The following is a 13,584-nucleotide window of genomic DNA, read 5'->3' as shown; positions in this document are numbered from 1 at the left end:
TAATGAATTTAAGATGCCAAATTTGATATTTTCAATGTTATGGACAGTCCTCAGGGAAAATTTAATCACCAGCCGTCTCTTTGACTGGTGACTTGAGATGGTTGGCTTACTTCCTGTGGTCATGTGAAGTTTTGACTTCCTGATGATACTTTAAAACAGTGGTTCTCAAACTGGGGGATGCACATCTTAACAGAGAAACCAGTGGTGGCATGTCACTTTTTTTTTTTACCGGTATATGTACATGTGTGTGGAAGGGGGGGGGGTCCAGATAGTTTGAGAACCACTGCTTTAAGAGATGATGCTTTGAGAGATACATACTCAGTACAGTATGATTCTCTACAGGTCAAGGTCACACATCATGGTAAAAGTGTGTTTGATTTTATAAATTCTATTGTAGCAATTACTGGAATGCCAAATGCACTTGTTCATTTTCCAGTTCTGTGCTTCCTGGAGAAGTAAGTGGAGAAAACACTGAGAAAGAGAGAACCATGACACAAGCCTGGCCAATGAAAATCTAAGTGAAACCAATGCATTCAGAAACGCAATTTAATGATATTGCGATGCTTGCTCCCTGGTGAAAGATTGTAAGTTTCTTCAATCTCCCTGGTAAGCAGGAGATCGAGGACTGATGTCAGAGTTTAGTTGCAATAAAATATGATGATGAATTCCACCAAACAATAGTTCTGTATACAAATTGGACTTTGTCACACAAAGACTGGAAGACATGGCTCATCTGATCTTTTAAATTAATTTGTGGAAAACTGCCAGACTACTGTATCTATCCTCTTTGCTCATCCAAAACAATTGTTTATCACTGAATTTATCAAGGTGCTTCCAAGTGCTAGACTCGAGATGAATCAATTAATAAATCCATCGACAATGGATTGATTAATGGATTTTATTGTGCAAGATTTGATTATAGAGTCAGTGCTGTATCTAACATGAGCCCCGTTGAAAGCACACAGGTTTCAATGATGTCAAGGGCAGCTGTTTATACATCATTCAGCATAATACAATGCACCCTTGATTTCGGTTATTTCATTTATTTATTTGTATTTATTTATTTAAAACAATGTTCTTGATGCTTGAATTATTATAAATTATTACCAGTTGGTCTTTTAAAATGATAATATATTCTTTGACTTTCAGTTCTGTTTTTTTCTGGTTTGAGTACCCCCTTGAGAAACATAGTAAGCTATAACAACCAACCTTGGGGTTGAATGACAAGAATATACAGTAGTGCCCTTGTGATGAACATTTGGTGGATGTAGGTCATGGTGATCTACTTTTTTCATATTGAAAACTCAAATACCATATTTCAGTCTATGCAGGGGATGTATAGTATGTTGCTAACAATCATGTTTTAAATGTGAGCATGCATGTGATTCATAAACGTGTTGCCTGTTTTCACCATAACTTTGAAAATGGGTTGTTCTAACTCGCTAGCTAATCGGAGAGGGTGAGTTTGCTGCAAATTTAATGGCTTTTATTCGAGTCATTACACCCGTTTGTCATTAAGGCAGTAAAAAAATAAGCGCTTCCAACAGTACCTTTTATGTTTCAACAAACTAATCTTATATTCCAATCTTCAGTCATGTACCAACCTAAAACATGTGTTTCAGAAAGCAAAACACGTTGCATCCTGTGGCTTTTCTTAGTGTGAGTATTTGTTGGGCAGTTAACCAATGTTCCCTTGATTTAGGAAAATGATTCACCTTTTACTGTGCTCTCTCCTTGCTTAACATTTTGGAAAGCAGTGAGTTGTCAGTAATCCCTGCCCTCTTCTTGGATTTAACCCTGGCCAAGGCGTTACTAAGTTTTAAGGCAGGGGTGTCCAAAGTTGGCCCGTCCACTCCTGGTCTTTGTTCCATCCCTGTTTCAAATTGTTTACTTGAACCAATTAAACATCCATCAAGACCCGGAAGCAGTTAATGATACCATTTTACCTGTTAAACCTGGAGTGGAATGACCCTCCAGGACCGGGATTGGAAACCCCTGCTTTGAGGAATCGTCCCTATCGGCAGCTGTGCAGAGGTAATCAATGTGCCTGCAGACCACTTCAAAATCAGATACACTAATAATTGTTAAGCATTGATTCATCATCCCTGTGTTTAGATCGTTAAATGTTTGACAGTAAGATGTTAGTTACAGGTAGATATCAAGTGGTTTGTAGCTACTCATGGCGGCTTTGTTTTTAAAGAGGCACGACTGTATTTCATGATGGGGGGGATTTACTCATTCAGCTGGGATCACAGGAATCATAAATACTTTAAAGTCACAAATATAGGAAAGTGCCTGCACAAAGTATTTAGACCTTTTACAAGTTTGCTTACAAAAACTGAAAATTAACTGTATTTTGAATATTTTCGCTGTTCTATTTTATTAGACTAGTCATAAAAAAAAGTATACTTTTGAATACTCACATTTACTATAATTCAATTACTGTTACCTTTTTACTAATATGGCACTAGTAAAAGTCATTGTAAAAACAAATATATAATTTTAAATGAACAAAACATTAACATAGAAGTTTTATTAGTGACACCTAACATTAAATGGTATTTTCATGAACTGTGAGTAAATTATAAAATGACTGATCTATGAAATCCCAAGGAATTTGCCAAACCACATGTCACCACAGCTGAAACAACCATCTGCATTTTCAGTGGTGTTTCTATAAAGTATCTCATCACAAACTGTCAGAAGATAAATCCTAGAATTACAGTATAAATTCTAATTCCACAGTTAAAGTATGTGACTACTGTGCTCTGTGATTGATTGATATATTCATTTCCATTAGTAGATACTAAATATGGAAACAGCTCTCCTGTTATGCATAGCAGGTGCATGTGAGCAGAGAAAAAATGCTTTTGGTAGCGAGGATTAAAAGGAGGGTTTTGTTTGAGTTGCCGGCTGGAATGTTTTCTTTTGTTTTTTCTCACAATAACAAAGGGCAGAATGTACTGTATTTGTACAACTTTCTCTTCTACTTTGATTCAAATCCAAGTAATAAAAATCCAATGCACTTGGCAGAGCTGTCTAACTTCCAACTAGGAAGGATGCTGAAGTCTTAATGCTTTGAGCCTGAAGTGAAAAATGGGATTCAGTAATGCCTACCGTGTCGAATTGGAGGAACATTTCTTCCTGCTGCTGCATTTGTCCTCCAGTGCAGTCGTTTCACTGGCAGAGACTTGAGAGGGAGGAGTAAGAGACAAGCTGCCAGGGAGGTTATTTCAACCCTGCAGTAAGCCAGGCTGGGATTGAGAAGGAGCACCTTTGTGCTGCAGGGCCTTCCACCGAGCTTCATATCTGGACTATTTATTTATTTTTGTTCTGGGATATTTTAAATGTTTGTTTTTTTTTCCCACACTGAATTAATAGTGGTTTTTGTTTTTGTTTTGTTTTTTCAACTGAACTTGTCTCCACATTTCAAGAAGTCATCATTAGGAATAATCTAATATCTGTATCCTCGTCTCTCTGTTTTCGCGGCTGATTGATCTTCAAGGAATTCTGGAATGACTTGCGTGGCTGAGAAGGTGTTGATAAAACTAAAACTGCTTCAGACTCTGAATGAACTCAATTTTCTATCCGTGTAGTTGGTGTGGCGTTTAAAAGGAAAAAAGTCTCTGAGTTCTTTAAACCTGATTGAACTAAAGGACAATTACCTAAAGCTGTTCATGTAGAGACTGTGGTTTTAATGGCAATATTTGGGTCCATCTAATTGCTGCTGCAGCCCAAGAGGTGTGTTTTGGGTTTCTTTTCTTTACTATGTCAGCTGTTTAACGAACCAGCATCAGTGGGGACTATCTAAAAAGGCAAACAGAATTACCTTTCCTGTTAAAGTTGAAGACAGGTGCACAACCTGCTTTTATTCATGCAAGCTCCTGTCCTTTTTTTAATTTATTTATAAAATAGCAGTAAGCATGGCAACAGCTCAGCATCGCTTTATCTCCCGGCATGTGAGAGTGGTGACTGCTCACTGGATTTAAAGAGAAATTACACTGCAGACAATTCGGAGCAGCATCTGTGAGCATTGCAAGGAGCGGGGAAGAGAGAGAGAGAGAGAGAGAGAGAGAGAGAGAGCTTTGACGCTGCACTAATACAGCATTAATACAGCCAGCAAGCAATCACAACTGGTCAGGGCTTGCAAACCGAGCCCTGAACTGAAGATCACGGCCAGACACTCAAGATGAACTCTTCCTTCGATGGAAATCAGTCCAGCCAAACCTTCTGTCTCCTGGGCATCAGTTATTCACAGACTGTCAACATCTGCGTCCTGGAAGTTGTAATCATTATTTTTCTTACTGTGCTGATCATTTCAGGCAACCTTGTTGTTATTTTTGTATTTCATTGTGCACCTCTGTTGAACCACCACACAACAAGCTATTTCATCCAAACCATGGCATACGCTGATCTCTTTGTAGGGGTGAGTTGTCTGGTCCCTTCATTGTCCCTGCTGCACTACCCCACGGGGTTTCAAGAGTCTGTGACTTGCAAGATTTTCGGATACATAGTCTCTGTTCTCAAAAGCGTTTCCATGGCTTCGTTAGCTTGCATCAGTGTTGATAGATACATTGCAATTACAAGACCCTTATCGTATAACACTCTGGTCACACCGTGGAGGCTACGGGTCTGCATTTTTCTTATCTGGATCTACTCCTGCTTGGTTTTCCTTCCTTCCTTTTTAAACTGGGGCAAACCAGGCTACCACGGAGACATATTTAAGTCTTGTGCCATACACTGGGATACAAACGCCCATTTTACCTGTTTTATTGTGGTGCTACTGTATGCGCCAGCTGCTTTTACCGTCTGCTTTACCTACTTTAACATATTCCGTATCTGTCAGCAGCACAATAAAGAAATCAATGACCGCCGAGCACGCTTCAGCTCACAGGAGGGAGACTCTGCCGACAGCCAGGCCTGCCCGGACAAGCGCTACGCTATGGTTTTGTTTCGCATCACCAGCGTCTTCTACGTCCTGTGGTTGCCCTATATCATCTACTTCCTGCTGGAGAGCTCCAACATTTACAGCAATCCCGTCGCTTCCTTCCTGACCACCTGGCTGGCCATCAGCAACAGCTTCTGCAACTGTGTCATCTACAGCCTCTCCAACAGTGTCTTCCGGAAAGGACTGAAGCGGCTTTCTGGCGCCCTCTGTGCCTCCTGCACCTACCACGTGAAGAGCAAGAAGCCTCTGCCTCAAAGCAGCAAGCGGTCCACAAACGGCTGCAATGCTTAGCAAGCACAAACAAAAACTGGTGAAGCAGAGTGTTTGTGTTTTGCTTGCAAGTTGGTCCCTACTGAACTAACAATATGATCTGATTTGTTTGAAAGCAAAACAGGGGTTAAAAGAAGTATATCTCTGTGATCTCACACTGGGGGTGTGTGTCTGTGTGTAGATGCAGTTAAATGTAGTTGGAGCGGGATCTCCCATTACTATTAGTAATTCAAGGGGGGTTACTACTGGTTATGCCCCGTATGGTGTTATTCAGAGGAGTCCAACAATATGTTTGTCTTCAAGTGGTGGGCTTGGATGGTCTCGTGTACAGATTGTGGTCAGTTTGTGCATCCATGTTTGTGTTAAATTGGTAGTAGTTTCATCATGCTTTTTAAAACTGTGTGCTCCTGCATTATGCTTAAAAGTATGATTTGAGGAGCTTAAAATGCAAAATAATTTATTTAAAATAAAAACAAATACAGCAATGATGCTGCCTTTCAGTTCACTGGATAAAAAAAAAATGACTTGATTTAAATTGACTCACTTGAAGTCCTTGGTGTTCTGTATACATATTGCTCGTGATCAGTTTAACCTATTCACATTTTCCAAATGTTTTAAACAAAGCAGCTAGGCTTCTCCAGTTCTTTACAAAACTCAAAAGAGATTATTCAGTATATAAAGTCCATCGATCTGCTCCACTTGTGGTCAGTCAGTAAGTCTAAAGAAATCTCTAAATGTATAACCATTTCCACACTACCAAATCACTCCTTAAAAGCTCTGTGCATCCTAGTTGCTTTTTTCCCCTGAAGATTATATATGTTTCTTATGCTAGAGTGAATCAAGCGCTGCTTAAACGGAACCATGCTGGTAGTGCTGCGTGGGGTAAAGTTGGAAACCACTGTGTTGCATGAAATTAGTGCTGTGTTTGGAGACTATGGTTAGTGTTTATTGTACCTTAAATATTATGGTTTTGTCAAAATAAGCATGAATAAACACAGCAAGTGGGCCTGCAGTGGTGGTAGTGATATCTGACTAATAAAAAAAAAAACTTGGGGATAATTTAAACCTGATGTCGCTGACTGAGAGCAAAAACATGTGACAAACAAAATCATTGTTTTGAGATGGGAGCTTTCAAATGTAAATTATCAAATATATAATGTAGCGCTTTTTTTTTTTTTTTTTGCAAAACAGTAGTTCAAGAATGTAACATTTACTTGGCAGTAAATATTACCTGTAACAATAGCTGTCTGTTTTATACCATGGGGACATGGCTTATGATAAGGGGCCACTTACTTGGTTGCACTGGGTTTTTTTTTTTTAAATGAACACAATTACGAGTGTTATTCCAGGTCACGCGTGTTTTAGAACGATATTGCCTGCAGGGAAAATAAATGTTTATATTTTTCCATGTTAGTTTCTCTGTTTGCGAGCCAATGATTTGACTGCTATCTCCCGAAAAGAAATGTCATGCTGCGAAGAAGCCAATTTGTTATATTGCACCCCCCCCCTCTCAACTTCCAGTTTAGCTGCATAATGATAAAACTGAACAGAACATTTTTAGACAAGTCTGAAATTGCAGTGTGTATTATGAATGTTCACAAAATTACAACATAAAAAAGGCTGCCTATTGCAGAAAAGGTTGTACAGTACATGGTTTGCATTTATCAAGTGTAAACATTCCCTCTAAGCCTCATAGACCCGCATACTTACAGCCTTGTTTCAATCGACCAAGATCTAACAACCTAGTAGACAATAGAGAAAAACAAAATGGCTGCAGATGTTTTAGTTACAAGAAGGGACATTTTCTGTTTTGGGTTATTTTTTGTTGGAGAATGAGTTCACAAATCAAATTAAAAGACAAGCTTTAAAGAGGTTTTCACTGTAACAATTGTAGTAATCGGACAGTAGTGGTCAGTGTTTTTTACAGACTGTATACAGTACACAAGAATTTGAGATGTTGTTGTAAGTGACTCTGCAGCCGATGCATAGTTCACACACCGTAGTCTCTGTAAGTCGCCTGGAAAAAGGCGTCTGCTAATAAACAAATAATAATTGAAAATACGGACATATCCAAAAGTAATAAATAACGTCTGTTATGGTTTTGAATTTTTAACTTGAAACATTTTTTTTATTTAATTAAAGGCATGCAAAACATATTCTGGGTTGTATGGCCAAAACATCTTACCTTACTAATATGCAAAGTTTTTTCGTATTCTTCCATTTATTCACCTGATTTCCCTTAACAACATGTTTGACCTTAAAATAAGAGTTAAAAATAGAAACAGCCTCCAATCCTTAAAGCCAAAGATCTTTTCTGTGTCATATTTTCCATAATCTTCACTGATGAAATCATTGTGTGTGATAACAAAGAAAATTGCATGGTAGATTATAATGAATTTACTAGAACTTAATGAAGTTTGGTGTCAAGATTTATAGCTGTGATAACCAAAAGCTTATTAAAAGGGTGGAGTTCAGTAAGACATTCAGTAAATCTGCAGTTTCTTATGAAATGTGTGAAAATAAATATGTTGGTTTGAGACTATGAATTTGAATTTGATCGGTGATTTTCTAGATACTGCAGCATTTTTCCACAGTACACAAAATGCTGGTTGCTAAGCGTACTACCGTATGTGAATAGTTTTTAAAAGCTGAACTGTCCTCTTTACTAACTCAATTTCAAGTAGAATTCTCAATTTATTTCTAACTACCCGATATAGTGTCATAGTCGCAAAGCATTTTTAACCCATTGCAAAGTTTATACCACTTTTTTTTCCTTAAAAGAAAACATTGATTAGCACTGGGATTAATGCTTTGAGAATGTGTCACTATAATTGAAATTATCAGTGTGAAATCTGATTGAGAAAGACATTGAAATCACTTTTTCCTAACAAATAAACACTGCTTGGCATTGCTTTGGTACCCATTGCAGTTCATGTTTTTATTCCTTTTCACAAAGGTTAGTACAGTAACCAGCCTCTTGTGTTGTGCAAGAGCATCTCCTCATATTTAACCCTGCTGACGCATACTGGAGGCACCTGTATGATTTATGGGTTATATATGAAGGAGCCAGCCAGTCTCTCTGTCCAACATGTTCATGTCGATGAAAGGTGATCCACTTTTTCACGATGCTTGTATCTCTAATTTTGTATTTACAGCTATGGCTGGGGATGCACACGTGTTGCTTCTTGATATATTGCAACATTCAAAAACATTTCCCAAGTGCAAAGTACATGCGCTTTTAAATGAAGAGTTTACCAAAGCAGTGGTGTGTTTGTGACTTGTCATTCTAAGGTTAGTTGAATAGCGCCATAGAACAGGGAAACACAGGGTCATAAAGCAATGAATTAACACCTAAAGATTAAGGTCAGTGTAAGCATTGGACATTTTTAAAAGAGTCATATTTAAGCTTTCTCTTAGGATTGAGAACAAGATAACATTGTTGCTTCTGGCTTGTTGCATCTTAATGGAATGTGAACTAGCTAATGTGCTGTATTTGCATTTTGGAAAGTCTGAGGTTATATAAAGGCCACTCATTCGTTTGGTAATCTTAAGCTGGAACAAAAGCCTTGATTATACCTCTCTTGGGAACTAACATTAACTAAAATAGCAAGACCTCCAATTACACAATTCCTTACATTTTCTAACTTTAGCAACCAGAGAAACTTTAGGGGTGCCAGCTGACCCTCTTTTGGGGAGTCTGTCCCTCATTTTACTTGCTGCCGCTCATCAGTCAGCTTTGATGATTGATTAACATCAGGTATAATGGTAGTTCATTGGCTTCATGTGAATAAGATTTGTGTCTCTCTTATGGGTGGAAGAGCGGATAGAATTGCTATTGTTACATTTAAATATTTTTGGTTGCTTTTGAAACTAAATTGACTTTTTGCATTTGTAGAATGTGAATCTATTTGTACTTATTTTTGTTCTCTGCTAATTCTATTGCATATATAGAGTAGAATAACAAAAAGCAAAAACCATTAGAATCTGACAGTGCCTTTTTATCATATCTCCTATTTAAACATTTGGTAAATTGCAGAATTATAAGATTGGAGTTAATATGTAATCAGGGTTTTTAGTTAGGGACTAAAATGTGGGACATGGCTGACTCCAATGAGTCAATAGAATAAGATGATAAAAACAAACATATTAAATCTGTCCGATTTATCAATTATAACTGTTATAATTCTTATGGAACTTTATTGTCATTTACTAAGGTTAACCATGCATGTATATATTTCTGTCTTTGTCCATTTTAATAGGGATCTCATTAAGTATTATCTGAACCCTGAAGGAGAATTCACTCTTGTTACTTGTACAATTCCTGTATGTTTTGAAAAAAAGCTGATGTGTATTGCAAAAAATAATCTACAGCATTTCGTGTTTGTGAATTTCCAACAGGAATGCCTTTTACGCATTTTTGTTTTAAAACTGTCAAGAACACAAAGCCATTCTAAAATATCAGCATTGCCAGTTTGAACTTGAAGAGGGGAAAAACTAAGAGAGGCATTTCCACATCGTGGCTATGAAGTTATCATTTTATTACCAAAGTACTTGATAAATCCGGATGCAGTAGGATGGTTTCAAGGAAGTGACTTTTGAGTGATTATTTAAAGTGTATTTGTTTAAACCTTTAATTGATGTTTGTTTTGGGACTCAGTGGTCTGTATTAATAAACAAAGTGGCAACATGCTGTGCAGATTGCTTAAAACATTAAGCACATTTATTGTACAGTGTGTACCGTAAACAAACTTGCTAATGAATGATACTGTTTCACATGTGACACGCAACTTTAATTTGTGTTATCCTGTCTGTTTCAGGACCCGGAATACAATATTAATATTATTGCTGATCTAATCTAAAAATAAAATGTACATTCTTTTTTTTTTATTCAAATTCATACCTTTTTGTACCATCAACTTTACATGGCACTAGGCGTGTTAAACGCATACTACAAATTATCAGATTTAAAGGATACACGTTTTAAAATGACTATTGGCTTTTGAGCAAAATTATATATTATATAGGGATTTTTAATTGTTTGTTTAATTGTTTGGATGTGCTGGGTGAAATCTTTTTTTTTTTTTTGTAAAGAAAAACAATTTTGTTAAAAATAATGAACACTGTAATTACAGTGTTAGGTTGGTGTTTATTAGAATGTGCTTTTAGACATGTGCCATTCCAGAGTTATATCTAGGGAACTGTGCAATACTGTGTAATTGTGGCGTTTAGCACTAAAAAATGCTGTACGTATATATGTGTTTAAATCAATTTAAAACATATCATAGATAAAATAAAGGGCTTTTGTTCTAATACAACTCTAATGAGTTGTCTGTATGCGCTGTAAACCGAAAGATGTTTAGCTGTATTTTAAAAATTGTGAACCAGTATTGTCATGTTGGATTGTACATAAATATTGATACAGCATATTTTAGAATGATTCAAATATATAATTGAACTGTATTCATAGTAAACAAAAAGATGGATGACCTGCAAGGTACATGCATGGTCATCATTTTATGTATACAGCTATAAAGCTGCATTCCTGTTTCAAGTATGTGTATATGTTAGTCTGTATGTTATAACTAACACATAGGTATATCATGGTACAGCTGTATATTTTTCCTTTGCTGAAACCAATTCCTGCTGGATTAAGAAACACAAAAAAATCACTTTTTCTTTTTTTTTTTAATGAATTTTTAAATGTTACTGTGAATGCTCCTTATGCTAGTAACAACATTTTGCTGTGTTAATTATATTGTATATCTAGTCCATCTGATATGAGGACACGTTTACAAGAAATTATAAAACAATTTATCATTACGATAACATCAGACATTCGCAAACATTTCCTTAGTGAAGATGTGGTTTTTTCATGCCTGTTTACCTAGGTTGTTTAAAATGGCCCGTTGAATGTCTTTTGAATCAGAACTATAAAATGTTGGTAAAGAAGGTAAACTTTGTTGTAGCTGTATTGTTTTTAAAAAGCTACTAATGGAATTCAGTAAGAGGTGTGTGTTTATTTCTTCACTGTTTGTGAAAGTGTTTTTCAGGGCTTTATTTTGCATAAATGATGAAAGTACTAAAAGGTACAGAAATGTGTTGACAGTGCAGTATTTTCACCGATGCATGTTTTGGGACATTGTTTTGCCAAAGACCAAGTATTATTTTTCCTGTGGGAAAGTTATGCTATGAAAAGAAAACCAACACACTTAAGGGCTAGCCATCTCTAGGGACTTCCATTTTCTCATGTAGATCTGCACCAAATTGCCATATTTGGATTTTAAACCAGACTTCTTACATGTTACTCAAGACACCATAAAACACAAATGTTTACTTAACTTGTTTTTACAGGACAGCATGTTCTACAAGAAAATGTAAAAATATACACCTGCTGTATTGTTTTCAGATGTTTAATAGAAATGCATATGTTTTCTTAAAATACATATCTTTTTGGTTATTAGTCTTTATGAAATCATCAGCCATGGGTTAGAAAGTCAAGCAAAACTCTATAAATATTGCCTTGAAATGTCCCAAAAAATGCAGGAGCAAAATTAGGATAAGTGCAAGTATTTCACAAAATGTCTTCTGTACCATAGTTTATTATTTGTGAAGTGCATAAGCACCTTGATTTTGTAATATGTGTGTGTGTGTGTGTGTGTGTGTGTGTGTGTGTGTTTTTTTTTTAAATACAATTGTCTATCTAGTAACATTGATACTATTTATAGCATTGCCTTTTTGGTCCTGTGTATGTATATATCGGCTTTTCATTTGGTTATGTTGTCAGTAAACTGTAAACCGCGTTTGTTTTGTTTTTATTTGTGGGGTGGGTGGTGGTGGTGTTCACAAAAAAGGATTCATTATTATTGAGTGACGCACAAAAAAAAACAACAACAACATAAAGTAATGTAGTATTTAGATCAGTTTATTACCACACAAAACAAATAAATCTTCCTGCATTAATGAAAGCAGTGGTGAGTTTCCTAGGCATTTTATCTGATCATTATGATTCAGTGTATTTGAAGCTGAGTAATTCTTACATCAGAAGAAGACAACTATAACACTAGATGCTAAAGAATTTTCAGTTAAAATATGTTTTTAATATGAAAAAGCCAATACAGGTTTCTTAGATTCAACTGTGAGAAATGTCCATTTTTTATATAAAAACAAAAATAAAATATATATTTTAAAGTATAAGTAATTGTATTGGAGCTATCATATCTCTTTACAGTCTAGATGTTTGACAGTAATAAACAGTCAATACTTTTGACTGTGGAAAAGTACTTTACATTTAACTCAGTTTCTTTCTGTTGAACAAAGCGTCTTCTCTTATCAGGTCAAAGAAGTATAATTGAAGAGTTACTGGGTGGGTAACCCAAGATCCCTTTGGGAAAACCATAAAAAGGTTACTGTGTCTTGACATTTTCAACATACAGTAGATCGTGCATTATTTGATACTGCTGTGAAGGGCACAACAGTGCTTTTTTCCTTTTCTTATTTTTCTCTCTGAAAAATACATTCCTTTCTCTTCAGGCAAGCCTAGATGAAGCGAACATAAGATTTATTTATTATTCCTTATTTATTTTTAAAAAGCTGGTACCAATTGATAATGTGTTTTATTATTCTGTGGAAAACAGAAGCTAAATTAAGTACTCCTATTCAGATGCATCTTTCAATTGCAGTGTGAAACAAAAATGTATAAATTACTTTAATAATACAAACATGTTTTTAAAGAAAAGTTTGATAAATGATAAAACTCATGTTTTGGTTTGGTTTCTTAAAACAAATTTACCAAATCAAAAGTAATTTGCCTTCCTGGTATGTGAAGTCAAGATAACACTACTCTGTACCATATCAAAGCAAACACGGACTGCCACCGGCTTGATGCAGGGGGCGAAAGCACATCTGGCTTGTAGCTAGTTTTTATAAAACCGAGCGAGAGAGAGTTGCAGTGGGAAATTCAAGCCATACTGAAATGTTTTATTTTTCATGGCTGTTTTCCACTGAATTGTCTCTGTTTGTTTATTACTCTCTTCCTGTCATTCTTTGCTCTCTTTCTTTCAGTCCAAGTCTGCCAAGGGTGTGTGCACAGAAAGGGTTTCCTTTAGTTCTGTGCCCTGCTAGCTTGAGAAATAGACCAGATGAACATTTCTCACAGCAAGGTACAAAAATAGCAAGGAAATGATAGGCTTAAGAAGTGGGGATGCCATAATAAACATTGACAACGCAAAGAAGAAAAGGGGATTATTGTACAACTAAAATACATCTTTAAAAATATTTTGTAATGCTTTTTCTTAATGCATGTTAACACTATCCTTCCTGTTGAATGTCTTGATGTAGTGTCCATATTCACATATTTGAGATTAAGG

General features: G+C 36.0%; 2 protein-coding genes across 3 annotated transcripts in view; both read left to right on the top strand.

The window, feature by feature from the left end:
• The window catches only part of LOC117974003 (rab GTPase-activating protein 1-like), a 130,764-nt gene that overhangs the window by 57,679 nt on the left and 59,501 nt on the right, over positions 1-13,584 (top strand). The gene's annotated exons all lie outside the window — the stretch shown is intronic.
• LOC117396995 (probable G-protein coupled receptor 21) lies at positions 2,752-12,421 on the top strand. The gene has a single exon (XM_059005659.1). The coding sequence runs from the start codon at positions 4,190-4,192 to the stop codon at positions 5,237-5,239; it is 1,050 nt and encodes a 349-aa protein (XP_058861642.1). The 5' UTR covers positions 2,752-4,189; the 3' UTR covers positions 5,240-12,421.

Source organism: Acipenser ruthenus, chromosome 31 (genome assembly GCF_902713425.1).
Source record: "Acipenser ruthenus chromosome 31, fAciRut3.2 maternal haplotype, whole genome shotgun sequence".
In the NCBI taxonomy this organism is placed as follows: Eukaryota; Metazoa; Chordata; class Actinopteri; order Acipenseriformes; family Acipenseridae; genus Acipenser; species Acipenser ruthenus.
The sequence above is the reverse complement of the archived record's forward strand: the minus strand, read 5'-3'. Positions and strand labels throughout refer to the sequence as shown.

Bases quoted from the DNA above. Each gene is read 5' to 3' on its own strand.
- LOC117396995 (XM_059005659.1), top strand. From the start codon at position 4,190: ATGAACTCTTCCTTCGATGGAAATCAGTCCAGCCAAACCTTCTGTCTC.